At 39.9% G+C, this 25,894-nt stretch overlaps 1 protein-coding gene across 1 annotated transcript in view; it reads right to left on the bottom strand.

Moving 5' to 3' along the window:
- cdkal1 (CDK5 regulatory subunit associated protein 1-like 1) overlaps positions 1-25,894 on the bottom strand; it is a 244,305-nt gene that overhangs the window by 148,988 nt on the left and 69,423 nt on the right. Inside the window, exons 5-7 of the mRNA XM_042423928.1 lie at positions 16,256-16,352; positions 12,006-12,054; positions 6,513-6,633 (exon numbers count right to left, since the gene is read on the bottom strand). Coding sequence (XP_042279862.1) covers positions 6,513-6,633; positions 12,006-12,054; positions 16,256-16,352 — 267 coding nt within the window. The remainder of the gene's footprint in view (positions 1-6,512; positions 6,634-12,005; positions 12,055-16,255; positions 16,353-25,894) is intronic.

The raw sequence follows: 25,894 nt of genomic DNA, 5'->3' as shown, positions 1-25,894 counted from the left end.
CACACAGACACTTTTCATTCTGTCTCTTTTGGCTTTGTTTACATAGTGTGTGCGTGTGTGTATGTGTGTATTTTGCTGCAGTTATTATTAGCGATTAGTGGAAATCAAGGATTTGGCAGGAATAAAAGTCTGTGAGAAATGAGCCACTTGCCTGTTCAAATCTTTTTTTGATTAGAGCCAAACCACAGAAATGAATAGAATAGGAAACGACACATTAAAAAAAATAAAATATTAGAGATTAATACTATGTAGCTTGAGTAAAGCATCCAAAACATTTGCATTTAAAAAGTATTAAATATCTATTCAAAGCTCCAACAATGGCATCATGTAATATTCAACATGGCTTAATGGCCAGATTAAATTAGCTTTCCGTTAAATAGATAAATGTTACTATTAGTGTCACAAGGTGAAAATAAGAAAACGGGGGTAATGAATAGAGGGAACTGAACAAAGGAAAGCGGATAAAATACTGTATGCGCTCCAAGGTTACCTTTTATACTCCCTGGATAGGTGAGGCCAGTAACTCAGAGAGTAAGAAATTTCCACTCTCCCGTAACAAAAACCAGGACTGTTGAATTGTATTGTGTATTAAACCCTTCAATGTTTGCTGCTATTCAACAGATGTCAGCATCTCTATTTGTCGACCTATCGTAAGTTTAACCCTGCAAGCATTTGAAAGGCAACGATGTGCAGGAGATGGCTGAGAAAAACATCAACCCAAAAGCAGCTCAGTATTTTCACAGTATCATACAATGGGCTAAACAATTTATTTAAAATAGTATAGGAAACAGTTTTGGAATGATAAATAAAAAATGTGTGCGCCATGCATGATCGCAGACGCTAAACATAACAGGTATTTGACATCGACGCAGGCCTCCATATCAGCATCAGTTCCACTTCAAACTGTCTGTTGGGAAGTCTGAGCTGCCAGAGCAGCAATTAAACATCAAGGCAGCACCCAGCTTTCCAGCAATTCTTAACTAATGTGTTTGAGAGAGCTCTCAAACCGGAGGAAGCCTACCTCCACTGCCAACTCCCTCTGTGTTATGCTGTCTTACCTGCCTGCCTGGAGGATGCGAATGATGAAGCCGGTTATTGGTTTGGGGTTAGAGCAGAGGATCATTAACACCTGATTTTAGCACATCGCAATAACAATAACAGAGATTATGACTGCCAAAAATGTGACTAAATAGAGAACAGGGAAGAGGCAGATAATGAAATGAAATGAGCTGTAACTCTGGGACAGAGGGCTTTCTTTTTAAATGCCTTGAGTCTAATGGCAACAGTTCACACAAACAGACACAGCAACAAATACACACACAAGTTTAATGACCCATTCTGACTGAGTGGCTGTAAATTCCTTGTTTATGACACTGAAGCACCACGATTCAGCCTGCTCACGAAAGGACTTTTACTGTCGCTGACAACACACACACACAAACACACACAAACAGATATACACAGAGTAAGAAAGGACCCTTAGAGTAGCCTAGGGCAAAACACACACACATACACACACAGCTTCCCTAATAGCATCAAGTGTTCTAAAACTGGGGCACAAAAACAGAGCATTATAAAGACATAGTGCAGTCTTTTTCCAGTCGGACTCTGTATGAAAAATGAACTCTGCCCTTAGGCTTACCTGTTTGTATAAAGACACTATGGAAGGAATAACACAAGAAACAATCCAAAACTAAACTAAAAAAGCTAAATGCCAGCGATTAGAACATGAGCACAAGCCCAACATCAGCTGCTGGAGTCAACATCACAAGCATGAGCAGGGAAGAGTTCAAATGACCCACATCTAATTCAATCCCATATGGAAAACACCAACAGACAGCGGTTGGTGCTGCAGTGTAGTTTTTTTTTCCCCTCTTATTTTCTTTATAGACAACCTGTGAAAAAGCTTTCAGTTGTAGTGTTGCAAATCCAAACTCAGGAGGTTTAGAGATTTACCTTTATCAAAAGCTGTTAACCGACTAAAAATCTATGCTGTGTTTGATTTTAGCACCTTTTTTGTTACTTTCTCTTAAGAGGCTTGTTAACTTTTCTGACATTCAAGGTCACTGGGCGGATGAAGCATTTATACTGTTTGGATGTCTATTCATGATGGAAGAAATAAAAGGCTGAAATTATCATTTATAAAGTAAAAGCAAAAGTATTGAAAATTGGATGAATTTAACCATATTTTATAGACTAAGTTTGTTAAACAATCAATTGAATTTCACTGAATAGGATTCATACTGTACTGAACAGATTTCATACTGTAAATCTCATTTTAAACCTGGAGTATCCTAAATTCAGGGTACATTATAAAGTTAACCATTGTACATATTTGCAGCAAAACATCACTGAATATTGGTCTGTCACATTTATGATATGTTGATAATTCAGTGTCAGCAAGTAAATTAACAAGTTGAAAACAAGACATTATTGTACTGAAACAAATATATTACATATTACTTTTGAAATGGACTTTAATAAAAGGAATAATCAGAGTTTTGACTCATTTATGTGTCGAGAATAGATGACTCAAACTAACTGTGCTAATGGCCTAGAAGAAACCTGTCAATGGTTTATTTAATACAAATCCAGAGGGCATTTGAGGACTAGCTGGTCTATGTTGAAATTTATTTTCTGATGGGAATAAAATTACCTTGGTGGTGAAAAAAAGCAAATCTAATTTGGAATGTAATAGGTGTAAATGAAATTAATATGCAACTTAATGAAACTAATGTTGTGAACCAATTTGAATGCAAAATACTTTTTTTATTAGGTGGTCCCACGTGAAACACTATGCCAGGCACTTGTGAGTTGCCCTAATAAAGTGAAGGGGATGGTACACTAGGTTCATCCAGACTAAAATTACTCTCTGCAGAGTAATTGTAAATGAGTACATGGGCTTTATTTTACAATATAAATGTTGGGATGATTATAGTTTTAGGGTTTTTTTTTTATTAAAAAGGTACTTTGGGGTATCTAGTAGACCTATATGACTAGGTCTACTAGTAACTTACCAAGATGGAGCAATAGCCATACACTACCACCTGGTCTCCAAAGTCCACACAGGTGCCTGTACTTCTACACACCACAGAAAACCTAATCCCTCACTGGCTTCCCATCATCTAAAACTGCCAATTGTGTTTGAAGGAGCGCTTGGCCAAAAAGCATTTCACTGAGGGTGATATATTGGTAAGCATCTGTGTCATCTGATCTGAAAGATGTGAGATTCTTTAAGACTATCTTAGGCCATATGTAGGTCAGATGCCCTTGTGGCTTCTGAACTGAGAGGCACTGATAACTTCAGCGACAGGGTATCACTAGGTTTCAATGAGCTAGTTTTTAAAGGCCCTGCACACCCCCACAGGTGCTCTCAATTATTCTGACTGACTAGACCTCTGCTCAGGTTAAAGTTAGTTAGTATGTTGTGAGAATCGCTTTATTCCTTGAACTATTAAGAATGATAAAGGTGCGATTTGTCCCACTCTAACAGGTACCACAAAGCTAACAGGAGAGTCAAGGGGATATCTATTTAACAGTCTGTTTAATAGGCACAAGTTTTACAAGTTTACAAGTGTGGACCAACTACACTGAATATCACTGACTGAAATCAGCAACATGTTTGATGACATTCCAAATATGAAAAAAAGCATTAGTAATTCTCCAAAAATAAATCTCTTATTATATGGTAGGCATTTATCATAGGAAAACATGGTGTAGTTACTAAGGTTACTGCACCATGTTAATATTTTTATGCCCTGAAGTTACTTGAGATTCAAGACTTTACAAGAACCTGAAGATAACTTGTGGAACTACTTCACCCTGCAGCATGACATCAATTTTACATTTGGCTAGAAAACACAGGGAAGAGGAGAGAGAGCTTAAATGAATCCATCCCACATGTTAGACAAACTGGCAACAAGACATTAAAGGCCCACACACACACACACTTGCAAATTAATAGTTTCAAATGTTCTCTGACGCAGCGGCAACTGCAGTCTGATGTTGTCCATGTGTGCCTGTATGTGTGTGTGTGAGTATGACTGTGTGTCAGACAAAGATCTCTCTGTTTCATCAGCTGACAAATGTCACCAATGATGCCACTACTACCTCAGAGGAATATTTAAAACAGATCATCTAAAAACAGACCACAGAAAGAACATCTTTCTCTCTCTCTCTCTTGCACACACGCACTTGTATATTAAGAGAACCGTGTCAAATTAGTGACACCAATGACTGACCAAATCGCACAAAGGAGATATTAAGCTTGGATTTACAGTAACACCAGTGTTATTTGGGAGAGATTTGTCAACAGCCGATTCACCCAGTCAACATATTCTTGTAATCCCCCAGCCTCCTAAAGAGTTCCAGTTATACTGTAGGAATAAAAACAAGGGGATTTGTTTGCAGCCAGCCTGACCCTTTCCAAAAACAACAGCGAGTTCATCTGGATCAGATGCACACCCCCTGCTGGAGAGGGGCTGGCAAGGGACTGACATCTGCACACATATACCACACATAACACACAATAACTCACAAAAAGAGACACATGGAAATATGCACACATCCAGACTGGAACACCCACAAAAGCATTAAGACATATAAATGGTCTGACAAGTCATACTAAGACGTAATGCAGATATTCACCCTGTAGTTGTGATGGCAACCAAGACAGAGTGACAGACCGGCTCAAAAAGATCCATTTAACAGTCATCAATCATCATCAAGAAAAACATATAAAGACTGTAAAAAGGGCCAAATAAGTTGGCCAATTTTACGCTAAGTTTTATAGAGGAGCAGTGAATGCAGCTTTCAAAAAAAATTGGCAAGTGGCTTCTGGAGTACACGGTAATAGTGTTGCATTTTGTTTTGGTCACAGTCCATCCATTTTTGTCTTTTTAAAACATGCCCAATTTGGTGTTGATGATTAGATAGAAGAGAATGACTGAACCAGTTGGATTTTGCAGTTGTTCCAGTCATATTAGATGAAGTGTAGCCTAAGAAGCTTTAGCCAGGAGTAAAAACCACTGAGCCCTGCAGACTACAAACATCTAAGACACAGTCAACTGTTGAGGAAATCTCTCAATCTCTTTGAATTCATGCTTCTTTGAATTAAGGCAAAAGAAGACAAAAAGGAAGATGAAAACAAAATGTGGGAGCTTTTTTGCTTGTGATGACCAATATATGTTTTTGCAGATAATGGATCCATTAATATTTTTTGTAGTTGTTATAGAGAATGACATTTATTGCAACAATGTGACATATGGTGATGTTATCTGCAGCATCAGTGCATCACAATCACACCCAAAATAACCATAAAATCGCCTTCTCTAGTAATATAGCAGTAATAAATAACAGGTCGGGATCTGAGGACAGATCACAGCCTTTTTGTGGATCGGTCACGATGTTACAAAGATAAATATGTTGCTGCAATTAGCCCATGAAGTTCAAGTCCACTGATGGAAATTCCAGTAAAATGTTGAAAACCCCTTACTGGCAGTGAAAACGTACACACAACAACCTCGAACAAAGAGATTGTTGATCATGTATGTCTACACATTTGAGGTGATTAGAAACAGTATACGCTCGTTTTCTACACTTCAGTTGAAATGCGGAAGAACCGGCACTTAGTAAACAAATGAGTATTTATTTAAACCAAGAAAGGCTCTAGTCTTGTAAACCACTAGTGCTGTGTTGTTTACTAAGTTGTTTACTTCCTCGCTTTGTGAGTCAAGCCATTAATGTATAGACCTTGAAGATGTGCGGGAGGATGATTGATGGATTATCATCAGTGGAGGCCCAGCACAGTGGAATTAGCTTGTCGTAACCCTTTTTAACTAGCCCAGTGAGAATACGGTGCAGGGGTTAGTAGAGACACACAGATCTGTAAACAACATGAAATTAGCCCATAAAATGTGGATGAAGGGGTGTGTGTGTGTGTGTGTGTACATGTGCATCTACACAGAAGAAAGCGGTCAAGTTTACTTTAACATCAATACATCCATACATCTATCCATAGTATTCATATACATTATCTGCATGTAATTATCCTTCTTCTCTATAAATTTAGCTTTACTGGCATAACAGTATATGGTAAATGTATTACCAAATCACAGCAACAAAATATATAGAACTGTAACCGACTAATGTGGAATATGAAGGAAAAAAAGGGGGACGGTAGAGTTTGGCCTATTTATCTAACTGTGTCTTATGTTTTTGTTTCTCTCTGCTTTCATAATAGAAGTCAAAAGCAGCTGAGACAAAATACTAGACACCTGTTGGGTTTCTATTACATTTACATTTGAAGAACAAAAGCAGTGTAAGCACACACACGAACAGCCTACGACACACACATCCCAAGAAAACCATGTGAAATGGTTAAAATTAGAAGCACAGAGGGGCTCTGTTTAAGTGCGTACAGAGAGAGGACACACACACACACACACACACACACACACACATACACACTAAACTGGAATGCGGGGTTCTCTATTTGTGTGTCTGTGTCTCACCCGGTGTTAATGGAGATGATTTCAATTAGAGGGTTCTTCCTGATCTTGGGCAGGTCCAGTCTGGCTCCTCCCAGTCTCCGGCCTCCGTCTTTCTTCTGACCCAACAGACGAACTGAGTGACCTGAAAATAACAAATACATGCATACAGTAGAGTTAAATATATCAGATAAGCTGTTTAGATTACAACAATATGTATTTCTCTGTTCAAGAGAAAAAAAAAAAAACAACTGTGGGGTATTATTCAGATTTTCTGTGGGTATACAAATAAAATAAGATGGAGATAAGAGAAACGAGAGTTCACTGTTTAGATGGTTGGATCTGTTTCTATTCTGTCTGAATAACACACACACACACACACACACACAAACATACAGTACACACTCACATACATGCATATATTTACATACATTTTTTCAACCGAAAACACATGAGTGGCAAAAGTAAAGATGGCTTTCCATTGTACAGTATCTACCTCTAAATTCCTTAAATAAAAGCCTCATCTATTCAGTATACTGTTAGTGTGTCCAGGATACTGGAAGATATTTACGCAGAGCAGCAGATCAGACCAGACACAATGAGGTAATACTGCCAGGATAGTTGATAAAGGTGGAAATAATACAAGTCATAAGACAGGTGGGCAAAAGGGAATTTCTCCCAGATCTTTTACCAACTGCACACTGTAACGACTCTAAAACCTGTACTAAGAAGATATCACACTATGTTAGAGAAGCAAATGAAAATCCATAGCTGAGTCTAATAGCTAATAGCCAGTGATGCCCAGCCTTTGGTGTGTGGAAATGGGATGCAGTACTCTCTCCTCTCTAAGAATCTAATGGGCTACCAGCTAGAGGTGCACGAGATGGGGGCGCTGAGGGATGGAATTGTCTTCCTGTTTTCATCCGCTTTACATGGGTCTCTTGGGAGGGTGGGCTCAGGGCAGGAAGCATGGCTATCAATTGGTAGATAAAAATGACAATCTCCCCCAGAGGAGGACAAAGAGCCAATCGGTGAGGCGTGACTGGTCGTAATATCCCAGTACAAGCAAGGAAATGAGAAAACTTCCCTCGTGGAAAACAGCTGGGACTTGGAGCACGCACGGCCATCCTTTCTTCTAGCTAGCTATCCGTGTGTCCCGCCTTTGCCCAGGGAGCGCTGTGGGGAAACGACTTCAAATTCATGTGTGCTCTAATATTCTTCTGTCTGTAACCGTTTGCTCGATCTGTTGACTTATCGATCAATCCATCCATACATTAATCCTTCCTTTAGCAGCCAGGTTTCACTGCTGCACCTGCTCCTCAACTGACCCTGCACTACAGAAATATTTAGGTGCTGCTTTAAACACTTTACCAGAAGTTCCATCAACAAATGTACAGCATGAGAGGAAAGTTAAGGAAATGCCAGTGATGATGTCTAAAAGATGTACACTAGAGCTGTCTACAAGGGCTTTTTCTTCTTGATTATGATGCTTCAATGCCTAGAATGAAAACTCATTAAACTGCAATCCCCTTTTAAAAGCATTAGAAATGAATTGCCTTTTGTTTGAACCTTGATTATACCAATCACTTTATCCAAATAAAAGTAAGAACATAGAGTGGTCTATTTCAAAGGGCACCTATCTGCTCTGAATAGTAACTAAACCTCATGCTGAGAAAAATTAAAAACCTATCACCTAAACATAACGGCTAGATCTTGAAACTAGCTTCACTAGCCTGTTTGTTTTTTTTTTAAATAATTTGTTTTCAAATGTCATACTTCTCCCAGATTGTTGTTTTTTATGGTTTTAGCTGTGGGAAATATATAGTTGCCAATATCTAACTGCTTTTTCCTGATAGAATCTCTATATGCACTTAGAAGTATGATGCTGGGTTTTCAGAATTCAAAATTATGAGGTTGTCCCTTCTTATAAAACTTGGAAAATGCCATTCCCCATATATTCTTTTCCCCTCTAAAACTGCGCAGGACCCCTGTCAATGTGACTGCCACCCAAGACTCAAGAAATAATCTAACTACCAGCATGGAATCACTCCAGGAGTGTACCCAAAGCCAAATTCAATTTCAGGGCCTAGGGGACCATGAATGGGAAGCAAGAGATAAAATAGCTAACTTGAGTTGAAGAAAACCGAAGAATGCTGCCCTATTTGTCATCTCAATTACAGAGTTTAGAGGGACCAACTGCTGTGATGGGCAACCCCACAAAGACACAGAGACACACATCACCCCATACCACAATCTCTTGTTACTGACTGCTCTACTCCTTTTCCCTCTTCCATTTGTTTCCAATCTCTCTCTCTTCTTTGTTCTCTTCTCTCCTTCATAAATACTAGCCGACATAAATCCTTCCATCCACTCATAACGGCCCATTACAACATGCTCGGGAAAAGGAGGGAGAGAAAAGCAAGAATAGATGGATGGAAAGGTAGATGGATGACTGGTTGGATGATGATAGAAAAAAATACATCACAGATGAAAGATGTATAGGATAGCCAGACGGATGGTTGGATCAGAGAGGTAGGGAGCTAAAAGGATGACCTGTTGACCTGTGTCTTATGTCTCATAAGTGGTGGCTCTTGTTGTGCTCCCTGGTTTGATTGTAAAGCAGCAGGCAGGATTGAGGGGGGATGGGGGCACATTGGAGGGAGGGGGCAGAGGTGGCAGATGAGGATGACAGGAGGGGTGTAATATTTGTCATTTATTCTCTTGATATACCAGACCGTGAGATATGTACAACTGTCTTGGAAAAAGCAGTTTATTTTCTTAGCAAAAGTCAGCTTAATTCATTTCGATGGGAAAGATCTCACATGCACATCAATTGTATTACTTACAACCTTACAGTGTGCGTTAATGCAAACATTTAGAAAGAACGTTTCCTTTTAAAAGCCATAGAGCAGCTTTGTTGCTTGACAACGACAAGTCTCTCTGCAGAGTTTGGTTATGTCAGTCAGATAGGAGGTCACTGAGCATTAAAAGACAATGTTCAGAATACCTTTCTGAAGTTGACTTTAAATATATGTGAATGCATCAACTTATCTATTGATACCTGCACTTCATTTCCTCTTCTTCCTGTCTGTCTCTTTCTATTCAGCCACATCTTCATACTTGTGCTTTGTCTTTTTTTTTTTTTTTTAGCACTGATGCACAAAACAGTTTGTTTATCCTGATGAAATAAGGATCATGAGGTTATATGGATGCTATATAGCCTCTGATCTGTAGCTAAGTAGATACATTAGTCTGTCTAACCTTTTGTGCCCCCCCCCCCCAGTTTCTATGTCACACAGACACACTAAATCTAAACTGTTTCTAAAAGATAAAAGACCATCAGGTAAAATAGTATCATCCGCGGCTATCATCTCAGTGAGAAAAGATCAATATTCGGAGGCCAATAAAGAAACAAAGACATCAAAATGGCCCCATAAAGAAAGAGGTACATCAGTTATTTATTAATGGTGCAAAATCCGTCTTCAGACTTGTTCTTTTTTTTTCTCCCTCCATATTATACTCTTCAAATAAATAGTCCTTCTTGTGTTTTTGTTCGCTGGGCATTCACCAAGAGACATCAAACCCAGCTTGTTTCCCTTGCAAAAATGTGTATCTACGGGTGTCATTAATACATTTCTTTTTGATCTGCCAGTGGCCTCAGAATACACGATAAAGCTAAAGCGGTGTTTAGTGTTAGAAAGAAAGCCAACATCTGGCACAGCTTAAAAAAGATTGATTGGAATAAGCAAGGTTGTGACCACAGTAACAAAAACTACCCACCAAATCACTGACGCTGCACAGTGGCAAATAACACAAGACTGGCCAGTATGTGTGTGTGTGTGTGTGTGTGTGTGACTGTATAAATGTTAAGTACTGTTTGCATGCTCAGCAACCCAACCTGAGATAACTAATGGATAAAAACATACCCTGGCATTTACAACAGGTAGTAACATGAGCTTTACGTTACGCAGATGCTGTATGATAAAAAGCAGTTTTACAGTAGTGAAGTATCCTTATAGAGTGACAGTTGTTAAGTTTATTTTAAATCAGGATCCAAACTGAATAGATAGTCTCACACCTCAAGAACCGAGCTCATAAAAGCATACCAGTCTTCTTGTCATGTGGAAAACAGACCTGGAAGCAATTTTGGTGCAGGAAAGAACTGCGTCTATTAGCAGTTCATTGGAGTAAGTATTTTAGTAGCCATTACAAAAGGCAAATCCCCTAGCTTAAAGGTTTATGCCCAGGCCTCCGAGCTGAAATAACAGCTCTCAGTTTATACGGGGTCATAAAGAACTGTAATGATACTGGGGAAATTAGTTTCTATGGAAGGGGCGAAGGAGGGAGGGAAAATGAAGGGAAGGAGGGCAGGAGGGATGGAGCAGGGCAGTGAAAAGGCAGAGGTAAGGGGGGGGGGAGGAGGGAAAGAGATCAAAAGCTGCTGTGGAACAGGAGGAAGAAGGAAGGAGAGGAAAAGGGAGAGAATGAGCAAATAAGAGAGAAGAAAGGGGGAATAAAAGTCACTTTGTACATGTGTGAAAGTGAGTGAGTGCATGTGTGTGTGTGTGTGTCTTTGTGTGTGATTTAGGGTTGATGACACATTGTAAAATAACCCTCAGTTCAGCTGTCCTTCATTAAAGTGAAGCTTGCAGTGCAAACTAGTTACTCATACATGTACACACACACACACACACACACACACACACAGTGTGTAAACTCAATCTGTTCTTTATTAGAGAACAGCTGGGGGTGTACGACAGCTTGACTGGACACTCTTACACTGTAAACTCTGTCTGACCTTCATTAAACAGTTGAGTGCGGTGGTTCACTAATAGTTTAAATGAATGACCTAATCACTGCCATGTGAGTCTGTCTCGCTGTCAGTCAGCCTCTTAGACTGAGAAGACTACTTAATAAGCTACTCAGATAGCAAGAAAGACACAATCCAAAAGCAACTGATGACTTTGCTTTTAAATATATATCAATCTAACCCATTAATCTTTCTAAGAACTGTAGTCAAAAAATATGTTTGGTCCATATTTTGTTTTCTATTCATGAATTGCCCTTGCATATGAAATTTGAAGACATACTGCTGTAGAACTTGCACTTGAACAATACAGAATTTTCAATAACACACCAGCCGGTACGTTGTGATTGACAATAATGGCTCACAATTGAATGTTTTGAAGTGCAAATTGTGAGGAAGCAGGCAGAATCATTTCAAAGATAGTATTATTTGATTCTCTTCTCTTCTACAGTAAAGTCATATATTTTCTGCTCTTGAAAGTCAAGCCATTCTTAGCCCTTGTATTCTGTCAATAAGTGGACAGACTACTTTACTGAAATTCATTCATACACAGAGCTGATGCTCAAAAACTTCATTTCCTATTCCAACAATGTAAGGACTCTCATTCATTCACTCATTCACTGATGAATGCATCGCTGCTCATTCACTCATACAATGAGTGCTTGTGTGTGTGTGTGTGTGTGTGCGCGTGTGTGCACGCATTGAAATACCTTTAACAGCTTCGTCCACTACTTCCACCACTCGATCAATCTGTTGAACCTGAAATACAGAGAGAGACACACAAGGGACAGGTTTATTGATGCTGACAAACCAGGTCCGCACACTCAAACAAAAGCCTGATATTGACAACACACAAACTCACATCCACTGATCCATATTTAAACAAGGTGGGCATGCAAATATACACAAGACAAGTCACACAATATGCAGAATGCACATAGACAAACAAATACAAACACATACAATCACACCAAGTGTTCTCAGTTTTTTCAGCCTGGATTAAGTGATATAGATTTCCTAAATGTCACTGAGTGTCTGTGTAGCTGAACACCATTCATATTATGTAGTGACAGCAGAGCTAGACCGATGAATCAGCCAGGCCGATATTAGCTTATTGCAGATGTATTGTGATGGGTGTATATGTCGGCCGATAGATAACAAGAAATTGCAATATTTAGATATAGATATCAAGTCTTGTTTTTTATGTTATGTATTTATGTTAATAAAAAAATACTGTCAGTGGATATATTGTTACCAGATTTGCAAAACTCCCAAATATCATTATCAGTATTGGCCTCAAAAATCTAATATTGGTTGGGCTGTGATTGACAAGGACAGTGGGATATTTAAAGGCCGAGAAACAAGGGGCACAGACAGAAGAAGTGAGAGAGGGGCAGACAGATGATCACACAGGTAAGAATAAAGCAATCTCAAATCCTAATACTATGAGAGAATGACTACAACAGAATAATGGTACATTAGGTAAGAGAGTTATTCTTATTGCTTCCTATTGGGAATGCCCTGCAGCTCTGTCAAAGGGAACTCTGAAAAAAAACATAAATTAATGTAGAGAAAAGAGGCGACACTGCGCTGGCCGCAGTTTAATAAGAGCCCCACTATTAGGAGGTTGAGCTAGGTACTGAAAAGAGCCTGAATACTCTATTGAGAAAAGCACTGACTTTACAAATCTACCATCCTACGCACAATAATCTGTAGGGGAAAGCCTGGAGAGTGAATGAGGGGAAGAGACAGAGGGATGTAAAGAGAGATAAGGGAACTGAGAGAATTAGGCATAGGAGAAAAATCATTTCTCCTACCATTATTTCTTCTTTCATTCCTTCCAGCATCTAATTCTCTCACTTTCTCCATTCTTAGTGGTCTATGTTCTAGCCCTTGGCACCCGCTCTCAGTGCCATCAGGCTCATTACCCAGAGAAACCTTTTCTTTAAAACACAAACAGATGCACACTGTGCCTTGCAGCAGCAGTTATATGCATGTTACACACTGAAGTTCCTCTATTGGCCAGGCAATTTGGGTCCATTCAGAGCAGCAGCGGGTGTACCTACTCAGAGTGGCGATTGATTCAGATTACACTTTTCAATTCTGGTTCTTATGGATGAAAAATTACTAAGAGACTAATTCAGTATTTACAGCGAGTTCTATAAAACCCAAGGAACCATTTCATCCTAGGTAATTTTAAAGTGAGTTTTCAATTTGTGTTTATTACATTATACAGTCACAATAACCAGTAACGTGAAGAGTGTATAATTTGTGAGTAATTGAGCTATAACATAAATAAGAACATAAACTGGGTTCACAGTATGCATGCTGAGAAGACTTATGTGCGTGCATCTCATGTTTACAGCGTCTGCTTACCCACTGTAATCCTCTGATTACCTAGCCGACTCTGTTTACGTGTGTGTGGATGTGTGTGATGCGTCTCAGATACAGGATGTGACATGTCTAGTTCAGAGAGACGCCAAACACTGTGGGCTTGCGTGACTGTCTGTGTACCTTATACACAGTATACTGTCATTCATTTCACAGCAACTTCAGACAGGGAAAAAGCACACGAGCACACATAAAAGCTGACACATAGGTCAATTAAACTGAATGAATTCAACAGGAAACACTTTTTTTTTTTAAACTACACCCCTTATCTAGCCGTTAGTGCAATCACTATATACAAATTCACGACTGGTAGTTATTTGCATCTAATTTGCATAACCCACCAACTGTCGCTGTCATTGTGTGTTTTGATAAAACAACCAAGGATACACAAAAGGAGTGTGTGCACATTCATATGCCTCTGTCTGTGTTTGTTACTGTGTGCGCCTGTTCATGCAGTGTGTGTGTGTGTGTGTGTGTCTATATCAACGCATAATCCAATGTACTCATGACAATAAAAGGACCAGCACTGGTAAAATTCCCAGCTGTTTCTGCCTCACCCTGAAGGCTAAGACATATACAAGCCTGTTTATCTGAATGTCATTATATTATACATACATGCCACTTGATTTGAATGTAATTATGTTACACGGTGGCATGTTTACTTAAATGGAATTACAGTATTTATGGTACAGGATATTTAATACATTTGAGCCACTCCCCACCCCCCATCCATCATTTCTAAGACAGTGGCTGTAATCAACATTGGATATCGGACTGACTGATTTATCCCCATTTTCAACGAGGCGGTTTGTTTTTTTTTATGCGAGCGAATAAATTCAGCATTATGTGAAATTACGATCAAAGTGTTCTGTGGTGATTTAAAAGGCCTGGCTTTTTTTGTGAGAACGGAGTGGGAAAAAAAAAGAATGCATGCATATATGATACTTCTAAATTGGCTGACTCTTTTGTTTTGCTTTGTTAGACATGCAGCAATTATTTAGCTCTCCTAAGCATGGAATAAATGTCTTTGCTTGTGTGTGTGTGGCACAGACGTATTTGCGTTACACATTGCTCAAGGAATATTATAACAATTTCACATTGTTTATTTATATTGGAATGTCTTACGGGATTTTGTTTACATGATTGTTTGCAGAACTGAAGCGACAAAAACTTCACATTCACACGAGATGGTTTTGCAGGGTCTTGGAAGGTAGCAACAGACACACTCTTTAAAAGCACTGTGATTTAATGAGGAATACTAATTTAGCCATTAAATAGTGATAAACGTGACGCAGCTTTTTAGTTTCCTCCTCTGATTACTGAGGTGAAATAGACTTAAAAGAAAATGTAATAATTGTTCCATATCACAACTTGTCATGCAGTCTATTCATACCTGCGGCAGAGGGTTATGAGCTGAAATATAACAGCTCAGGGGCTCCAATCCAAAATAACCAAAAGCCAAAATCACTGCGTTACATTAGACTGTATAGACACTGCAGAGAAAATTACTCTACATAAAGAGTGTTTTTTTTCTTTCCCTGATGTTAACAGAGTTTTCCCTTTTATCTGCGACACCTTTTGTGTTGTCTGTAGGCTCTCTGTGTTATCTGTAACCCTCTGCTCTTTCACTTTACCGTCTGAATACTATAACTAGAGGGCCAGACTGTCCCATGCCACCTTTAAAGAAAAGGGAATAGAAAAGACAGTTTATGCTCTGGGCACAAAGCCATGAGGTCTCCACATCCTCCGCTTGTCCCTTGCTATCTCTGTCTTTGACTATAAAATAGACATCTCCCATAGGATAGGACTCGGTACACCTGATTTTTCTATACTGGAGGGACGTTTTTTTGCATGTTGTCATGTACTAGGGGGAAAAAAAAAAACATTTTGGACGATTAGATCGATGCAAGAAGAAAATAGAAAAGACTACACTGCATTTGGGGATCATTTTACATGTAGAACTTTGACATTAGCCCATTTATGGTGTTTGGGTTAGTGTCTAAGGGGTTAGCATTATCTCACAGTGAGAACACATGTTAGCATTAAAGCTGACTATGAAGTTCACACTGGCAGTTTTGTTTAAGAAACACTGATTCGTTGTACTTATCAAAAATAAACTGTGGCAGCATATTGCATATTAATCGTCTGAAACACTAATAAATTTTATTCTTTTCAGTTATTCATACTTTCAAATACAGTGTGGTATCTCTCTTGCTTTTTTCACTCAGGCTCTTTCCTCCTCTCTCTCTTCCTTTCCTCCCTCCTTCCTTCATATATTCTCCCTCATTTTCTAGGCTCCACCCTGTTCATCTTATCTGTCTCGGTCATGTCTTATGGAGAGGTCTAGTGATCCACCGAGCAGCAGGGAGGCCAAAAGAGAATAGACACGGCAGCTTGGTGGCCAGGTGAATGACAGGTCAAACTGTCTGTGCAGTTGTGTGTGTGTGTGTCTGTACTCATCAAAGGTTGTACATACTGTATATTCTGTATGAACACATCCCTACATTCAGGTTATCCTTTGATACAAGCTAGTCACACAATATAATGTATCAAATACACATATACGTACCCCTATGATGCTGAGCCCTTTGAGGTAGTCCATCCGTGGCTGGGCCTGGGGAACACAACCTGCTACTACCACCTTTTTCTCTTGCTCCTGGGCTTTTCTGTACAAACAAATACAGTGAAAAAGATAGAATTAGGCACTGACATTAGTACTGTAGGATAATATGGTATGTTTGCCCCAGGTTTATACAATTCCAGGCGAAATGTTTCACTAAGTGAAAAAAAATGTTGGTACAAAATGCTGCTGGCCCCGCACCTGCACACTGCTGTTTCACTGTTACCTGACTGTTGTTGCCTTAAAACTTTAGGTCAACTTTATATTCTTATTGTTCTGAACTGCCCACTGAGATATAAATTACACACACAAATTAATTAATGGCCTTCAATGATATGCCGTGTTAGCTCTCCTGCATTAAATTATGTGAGCTCCACAAATCCTGTACAACTCCTCTCTCCCTGTCAAGAAGCAAATTCTGAGGCCTTATTCCTTTAAAGTCAATTCATAAAAACACAAAATCAGGAGAGGCAAACGGACACCGTGTCTGAATGTTTTCTGCTACCAGAAGCACTTTTTTTTGTTTTCCCCTGTTGCATGTAAGCTATTCCCTCCTGAAATGTCCGTGAGAGAACAGAGAAGAACTTACTCAATTCCCATGGTGCCGATTCAGAATGTGTGAATAAGACACATGGTTATTTTGTTATGTCTAATGTATCACACAGAGGTAAGACAAACATTTAGTTTAAGATGAGAACAATTATGGTTGCTGTTATTGTGGGAAGTATGTTCCTGTTGATCTATTATCCAATTAACATAAACTACTCTCTACTCTCAGTAAAATGTCTGATGGTAGCTTTGTCAACAAACAAGGCCATCGTCCATCAGGCCAAACTTAGAGCTCTAATTTTTCTAACCTAAGCCTCTAAAATTGAATCCATTGTACTCTGAAGTATCCAGCTGTGTTGTAAGCTTTAAGGACTAATAACCAAGATTAACTAAGGTTTTAGAATAGGCATATCTAGCAAGTAGGAAGTAATCCTTAGCAAGTTTGAGATTGGGAGCTAATGGAGAAGGTGTCTGCCACATCTTTCAAACTCTAACTGCAATCAGAGAGACTTTGAGAGAAAAAGAAGCGGACTACTGTGACAGGTACGGTGGTGAATCAGTGCGGCCCTTGTCTGACAAAAGAATCACTTAAAAAAAAAAACGTATTAACAAAAGACATCCGATGAGATTTAGAATATCTGACGAAACAAGTCACCGCGACCTCTGATGACAAAAAACATGATCAAGCCAAAAGTGGTGTTATAAATCCACAGCCCATCAAATATTTTCATTTATAAACAGTTAGGCACAGCTTGAAGAGGTCGTAGTCAGTAGAGTGAGCACTGATAAGGTATTTTACAATGATTTATTAATAGAAATGAAAAGAAGCACTAAGAATTCCATTTTCAAGATGATTTTAATTAAAGAGGGGTGGACAGGTAAGTGAAATAGTGAAGCAAAGCACAAGGAGTGTGTGTTGTGTGTGTGTGTGTGTGTGTTTGAGTGCGTGTCTGTGTGCGTGCGGGTCTATGCGAGTCTTTATGTCACCTCCAGTTAGTGGCAGTGAGATTTGAGACACTCGGTCTGTCTGACAAAAGCTTTTGGAAGAGCTGCCCAGACTCCGCCATGAATCTTTAATAATGAAGCCTCCTGACAGCTGGAGCTAGGGGAGGGAGGGAGGGATGGAAAAGGGGGGGGGGAGGGACATGTAAGTGAGGGAGGAATTATGGGAGGAGGACAGAGGAGAAGGCAATGAAACTGGATGCAAACTGTCAGTTGTGTTTTAATTCAGACTGTGTTTGTATTCTTCAGCAAAACAAAAGAGGGATAGTGACGGAGGTGGAGGGTGTGTGTGTGAGAGAGAGCAGAGTGAAAAGGGAGAGAGAGAGAGAGAGAGAGAGAAAGGTGAAGGTAGACAAACAACTCAATTCAGTCACGTGAAAAAAAAAAAAGAGGGACAGATGAAAGCTGAAGTCAGTGAGCGATGACTGGAGGGATGAAGGTAGGAGAGATGAAGGCAGAGATGAACGTGGTGTTTTTTTTTTATGATTATTTTGATTATTCGGAGCTGTTTATATTAGTCTGGGTTATTTTAGCAACTTACTGTATTTATTGGCATACAGGGATTGGCCAGATAATGAGTAACCACTTAAAATGCCAAAAAAAACATTAAACATTAAGAAAGAAGAGAGCCTGTTGGAGACTATGTCTCACCACAGAAAAGTCTTTCAACAGCACATGCAAACGGGAAAACTCACATAATTTTTTGAGCCTTCAATGCTGCTTTTATTGATCTTCAGAAAAGCACATTTTCCACTGGTTTTATACTTTGGCAATTGCTCCCTTTATTGAGGAAGATGGGATAATATCCAGGCCACTGTAGCTGCTTTTCTCTGTTCTAGTGTAAACACACCTTAAAAGTAGACAGAGGATGTAGCAGAAGGCTATCATGATCTTACTAAAATAATAAAAGACAGAAAGTTGGATAGACATAAACTTGCAAGACTGGCTGAAGGGAGACAGAGGGAGACAGGGAAAAAAAAAAAAAAAGTATCTCTTTAGAGTAGCTTGAGTAGCTGTTCCCCATGAAGGACTCACACTGGCATCGCTGCACACACAGACACACACTCACAGTAGGGGTGCGTCTGCATAATTCACACCGTCTCCTGCCAAAATACGCCAAACGTTCCTTTAATGCGCTACTTGCTCCCCGCCCACAGACTCAGAGCCATAGCTGACACAGCGAGTAGGCAGACAGCGACTGAGCCGTCGCCTCACCGCCCCGGGGGGAACAGGCCAATCACGTCGTGCACAGTTCCTGGATGGGATGAGATGGAATGGGATTATGCGATGCAGTTGCCGTGGTGATACTTTCGAGCCCGACCGAGCGCTTGCTGCCAGTGACCCGGACCAGAGCAGATGTCCCCTGAGATCAGAGGACGAGGTGTGTGTGTCTGTGTGTGCGTGCATGCGTACACACACACACACACGTTTCCTTGGCATCTCACCCTAAATCACTATAGCCTCAAGACTACACATGCGCACCCACACACAGGGTCAGAACACTCACATGCTTTGAACATACTGGACATACGCGTGCCAGTGGTCACGGATGGCGATGGCAACATCGTACAGCATACACGTATGACCTCGGTGGTATGTATGTATGGTAGGGAGGGCTGTGCTGTACATACTGGTTTTTAACAGCTGAGTGGACACGGTGAATCAGTCAAATTAGACCAGACTAAATGTCTAACTGAATTGATCAGGTTGACTTGGTGAAGCCCCTTGCTGTAAATATGGCATTAAAATAACTCTAGGCATTAGATGGACCACAGTGCATGACCTATATATAAAGGGCCTCTTCAACTTTCTCACAACACAACTTGAAGTGAAAGAGAAACACTTCTTTTGTGGATTATGACAGTCTCCCATAGTTCCAATTACTTGAATACCCCAGAATTGTTGTGACATTATCACATAAATGAGCACTTTTTTTATGGACCGCAATGATGAATCTCTCACACATGCGACTGATGTGGCACATCCTGAACAAAAGCTGTCCATGTCAACATTACAAAACAGTCAAATTCATATAGCTTTATCCTTTTTCTTAAACTTGTTTCATTTCATTTCTAACTATTTTAAGTGATGTGTTATATATATAAAAAATGACTTATTTTTGTTACACACTAGTCCTGATGAATTTTGTCACACTCTTCATGGTGAAAAAGTTTACCATCAGCAACTCTGTTTTCCTGAACACAGTTTTTTTTTTTTTTTTTAAATCTCTGTGGTCATTATAAATGATAACCACTAACTCCAATACAATTACCACATTTGTCCTTTAAGTCTTCTGATGGTCTTGTAAGTTGTTCAGAACCCGTATAAACATTTGAGGTGCAAAGACCTGCACTGCACCCTGATCTAATGAAGCACAAATATTTCTGTCAGGTGGAGAAACATCCGAAACAAGCCGGCAGCTGTAAACTGTGTGTGTGTGTGTGTGTGTGTGTATGTGTGTGTATGTGTGTCCTCTCAATGACTCTCCCTGCTGTTAAACACCCTCAGTCATATACCAATAGCTTCATGGTGGGGAAGAGGATGAGCTCATTACACACAGAGCCAGCCATATGCTCCATAACAAACAAAAATGTTGCTTAAAGGATGAGGTCATACTAGTAAGAGTAGTGAGGAAATGTTGTTTAACTATCCGCAGCATGATATGTTCTGTGTGCTGCTTAACGCACTAAGTCTATGACCCCATCCTGTTAGAAAAATGTGTTCATACACCAACTGTCTAAATGTATTTATTTTCTTCACTAAGCTTAATTCAATAGAATATTTTTAGTTCAACAACCAAAATATCAAATTATTGCGTGTTAATTAAAACCCTTTTTTTTTTCTCTAGTCTGTCTCTTCATCCCATGTCCCATATTTCCCTTGTCCTTGCTCCTCGGTCTCCTCTCCTTCCTTCATCCGCTCATCTGCACTCAGACAGTTGTTTCTGGCTGAGTTGACAGCAAGCCAGCCAATCGGCACACTCCTGACCTCTCTACATTAGCATAAGCAGCAAGGGGCAAGGTTAAGTACCCATCAAGCCTCAGTAATTAAGATATGAGCTGGTGTGTGTGTGTGTGTGTGTGTATGTGTGTGTGTGTGTGTGTGTGAGAGAGAAAGAGAGAGAGAGTAAGAGGGAGAGAGACCATGTATTTTATCTTTCACTTCACATATTTTCCACTTCTACAAACTTTTCTTGCTTATACAACAATGCAGTCTTGGGTTTTGTCACTGTCCCAATTTCTACTCCACAATGGCTATAACAAGCCAGTCAAATACTTATACTTACTTTTGATCTACTGAGGGGCTATATGTTTATTTGAGTAATGTTTTATTCATGTTTCCATATTTATTTTTCCTGTGTGCCTCTTTCTAGCAGCAGCAGCAGCAGTAGGAGATGCGTCTCCATCACTGACTGACAGCATTGACTGAATGAATGTGAAGGAAATACACTTTGTTACTCTGAAGGAGAATGCATCCTGTCCTCTGCGAATAAATGTACCAGCAAACTTTACTAAAACAACTGGCAAAATACAAACAGTATAAATAAAACAGCAGCTAACTCTTGGCCTATGGGATCTGACTGCAGACAGACTCAACTAAATGAAAGCGGTTAATGTACTAGACCAGGGGCCTCTGGGTGATGTAGCGCAGAGAGGTGAGAGGAGAAAAAGGGGAGAAATGCGTTGGAGTGATTGACAGGAAATTGTCAAAAGAACATCTTTATACACAGGTAAAGAGGAGAGAGAGATGAGCGAGTGAGGCAGTACTGAATGTAAAACAGAAAAGAGCTCGTGGTTAGAGGAGATAAAAGGCAGGAAAACATGACAGATGAAACAGATGGAGAGTCAGTGAAGGTCTCCAAATCCCATCAATCCCTCTGTATATTAACTGCCAGTTTAAACTGTAACCGCCTAATGTGCCACTAGTGTCCAATGAGTTATCTAAACAGTTTAGATCGCCAGTTCTGCTCAGCCACAGAATAAAGACTAACACTGTCCTGTGGGCTAACGGCTCCCTTATTGAAGCTAATGATAAGTCTAATTTCTACTGAATTGGATATGCAGCACATTTACTGTTTTAATGTTATTGTGTCCAAGAATGATGCAAAAACTGCATGTCACTAATTGCTTCGCTGATTCAGTTACATGACAATTAGTAATAGCTACTTGGAGTGGTGTAATGGAAAAATAATGTAATTAAAGTAAAAAATAGCCTCGGTGTAAGTGCAAATATATTATAATATATTACTATTACAAAACAAATCCAACCTTAAGGGCTGCTAATGTACAAAAATGCCCAAATGGTTCAAATGCAGCCAGCTTGTATGTCCTCAGAATCATTTTTTATCTGTATGGAACAGTGCACATGAATCAAACACTGGCATTTTGACTGTAAATGTGTCAGCACCTGTAGGACCAACGCAACAAGAAAAAAAAAAGTCAAAATATGAAGCAGACGGGTGGAATATGTCATAAGGGAAGGGGAAACAAGGGAGTGAGAAGAACTGGCGCTGAGTAAAATGAAGGAAAAAACAAACTGCCAAGAGCACATCTTCATCACTAAGTGGGGAGAGGGAGAGGACGGATGACAACGGGACTCAAAAGGAAATGAAGGGGGAGGACAAGAGCGCGGAGGCAGTGAAGGAGGGTTGTGATTGAGGGATGAGAGAGGGGTTTGAGAGGTAAAGCTGCAGAATCCCCTGGGATCTTTCTCTCACACACAACCGCACACACATGCACTCGTGGACTGCTGTTGTGTTTCGTAGGATAGCGGTACCTGCTGCCCGTAGTGAGACACTGAGGGAATGAAAAAAAAACTGCTGAAAGCAAAAGGAATGAAGGCAGGGTATGAAATAGAAAAGGCAAAAAAGAAAGGCCTGTGAATGAATCAATAAAAGATAATTACATGAAAGCAGGTCTATAAAAGTGAGTTGTAAGTGACGTTAAAGACAGTACAGATTTAGACAGCCTAAGCACCTACGACAAGTTACAAAGCCCTGATTGCCTCTCTTGAAACCTTGTTTCAATCTACATTTTTAAAAGACTTTTATAGTACCACAAAGATCAAGACTGATCTGGGTTACCACAACCAAAATCAAACCCTAAACCACATGGAAACACAACCATATAGGAAAAAAACTTTTCGGTTTTCCACATTTATTACTAATGTGGTTAATAAAGGCATTCACGTTAGAGCTGCTTTTTACAAGATACAGGCAATCTGTTGACCAATCAATACACCTATAACATGGCTAGTTTATGGCTAGTTCACATGGCCTGCGGGTATATCAGAGATAGGATGCAGCCCGACTGTCAACATGGGCCTAGTAAAAACAAGTCAGAGGAAATGCAAGGCTTTCAGATTACAGCCTTTTAAAAAAAAAATGCACCACACACCTGCCTGGTGCTGTGAAATAGATGACATCTGTCTTGTAAAAATCAGTTGAATATGTGATAAATATTGCATTGCTGTAAATGAGTTGTATTCACCGCTTGAATGGTTCATAATGGAGAAAATGCTAATAAAAAAAAAAAGCAGGAGCAATAGAAAATGCCCACACAAACACTCAGACACACATATGTGCATGTAAATGTGTACTGGACTGAAAAAGGAAGAGGGGAACCCCCAGAGCTGAATCCTGCAAGGAATCCTGAGTCCCAAGTAGGATGCAAAGCCCTGCATCGTACAGGACAGGCCGATATGTGACGATGATATGGAAGCAACCCCGCAGCCTGAGGCCGTTGCGGAGAGACAACTGCTGAGTTAGCACTTTAACATGGGATTTAGGATGGGAAAACAAACACATATGGGATTAAATGTTCGCTTTCTAGCTGCTAACAGTGGTTTTTGAGGAACCAAGAATTATTTTCCAAAATAGAAACACATGTTGGCAGGAAGTCACTATGTATGGGGGGGGGATCAGTCTTATGATTTGACTGTTGTGGATTCTGATCTGCAAACAAACCACATAAATGAGGGTATTTCAGTTTTTTCATCAATTTTAATGTAAACGGTCAAACACACACACACACACACACACACACACATAGCTTCTGTCTATAGCGGTGGCAGTTGAGTGAGGCAGCTTTACTCTCAGACTAAACAGGTCAGGTCAGAGGGCACACTCCAGCATTTATCATTCAGAGCCACAGCCACTCCCCATGAGGCCTTTCTCCTCTGTGTGAATCAATCTGAAAACCTACGAGCATGTGTGTAGGCAAACATGCGGTCGAGCTGCCTGTGTGTGTATACGGTACATGCTTGTGTTTGCATCTATAGATGTGTGTGTGTGTGTGTGTGTATGTGCGCACTGTATGTGTGTGTTTGTACAATTATTTTGATCCAGAAGTGGAGACAAGGGGGGAAATCCTAGCTAGGATGACAGAGGTTAAAGGACATTCTCGGTTGAATGAATCCACACAAAATTAGTCCAAGCATAAACAATCATGATTGGTTTCAAGGTCATAAATTATTACAAGCAAGGGTTTGGAAAAGTGGAACGGCACATGCTCAGTGACCTGGACTGCATCAACAATCTTTGCAAATCAACACTTTTTTTCCCAGCCAACACAGAGATAAAATAATTATACCGTTCCAACAAGTAGGGATCACAAAACAGTCACTTCACATCCACATAATCAAAACAATTTGTCCAAACCTAACCCTTCACAACTGTTAATGTGTTCCAAACCCCCCCAAAACTGCTTTGGTACAGTAACCTTTGATGTTGTGGAGGAAACAGAAGGAAAACAATCAGAGAATATTTGGAAAAGATGAATATTGTGTAGATATAAAAAAAGTAGACTGAGACATGTTCACTTTCCAGTGTGCACTCACAGCAGGAGAGCTCATTGCTGTCCTGGTATAGTATGGCTCAGTTTCAAAGCAGCACTGCACAGTATAGTCTACACCGACCTGAGCTATGTTGTTATGGTCAACTCACTGGCTTAACATGAGCGGGTCAGTAGACGAGAGAAAAAGGGCTATTTCTGAAAGGTTTGCTATTTTCAGCTTGTAGTTTCCTGCATAATGTAGGAATCACTGCGGTTTTTGGAGTTAAGTTTCATTGATTAATTCCAGCATGATCCACTCTCCTTTAATAAAGTCCCTCGCAGTGTTGAGCTACTGTTAATGCAACCTGAACTATTCCTCCTTAAAAAGCTATTCACCTGTAAACCACTGGAAGGCTTTTAATATGAAGCACCTACAGGAGACTTAGTCATCTCTCAAACTGCCAAATCTTGTTCGATAAAAAAAAAAATTATACACATCTGGATTCAATATCCTTTAGAGCTTCCAAATGCATTAAAAGATAGGTTCACATTTTTTTCCAAAGTGTCTTAAAGCAATACTCACATGCACAAATGTACATTAAAATAGTAATTATTTGCTGTTGTCATCCCTCCTGCTCATACAGGTAGTGGGGAAACACGCCAGTAGTTGAAGTTAACAAGGACTGAAGTAGTGAAGTATATTCACACTATTTGTTAAAATTAAGAATAACTGGAATGCGCATGTCTTCCGCGCATTTTTGCATGCTTGCATTTCTCCTAAAAGTGTGTCTGCATGTGCGTTGTGTGTATATGTATTTTACACATCTATGTTCATGTGAATTGGAGCACTGGTGAGTTATTTACGCTATGTGAGCATGCATGTGAAAGCAGATATGTGAGTACATGTACAGCACGTGCGTTTGGGGACTATGCGGACTATGGGAGTCTCATTATGGAGCTACAAAGTCTAAGCATCTATTCAGCCTGTTAATTTCCCTGGCTGATGTCTTCTCCCCCGCGCAGCCTGAAGTAGCTCCGCGGTGGCTCATCAGTCCCTCTAAAAGGCCTCCTCATTTAACCGCAGTGCCTTATTTATTCTAAATAACATTCCTTTAAAAGTCAAGGATGCGATGTGCACAAAGCCAACTGTCTGATTAAATTGCTATGCAGGACCCCCTTACTTGGTAAAAATTAATTTATGGAATGTTTAAAAAAAGGATTTCTTTCCCCCTCCGCACGCACACTCCTCTCGTTTGAGTCGACA

The sequence above is a fragment of the Thunnus maccoyii genome, chromosome 10 (assembly GCF_910596095.1).
Source record: "Thunnus maccoyii chromosome 10, fThuMac1.1, whole genome shotgun sequence".
Taxonomy (NCBI): Eukaryota; Metazoa; Chordata; class Actinopteri; order Scombriformes; family Scombridae; genus Thunnus; species Thunnus maccoyii.
Note: the sequence above shows the minus strand (reverse complement) of the source record. Positions and strands in the feature narration are given on the sequence as shown.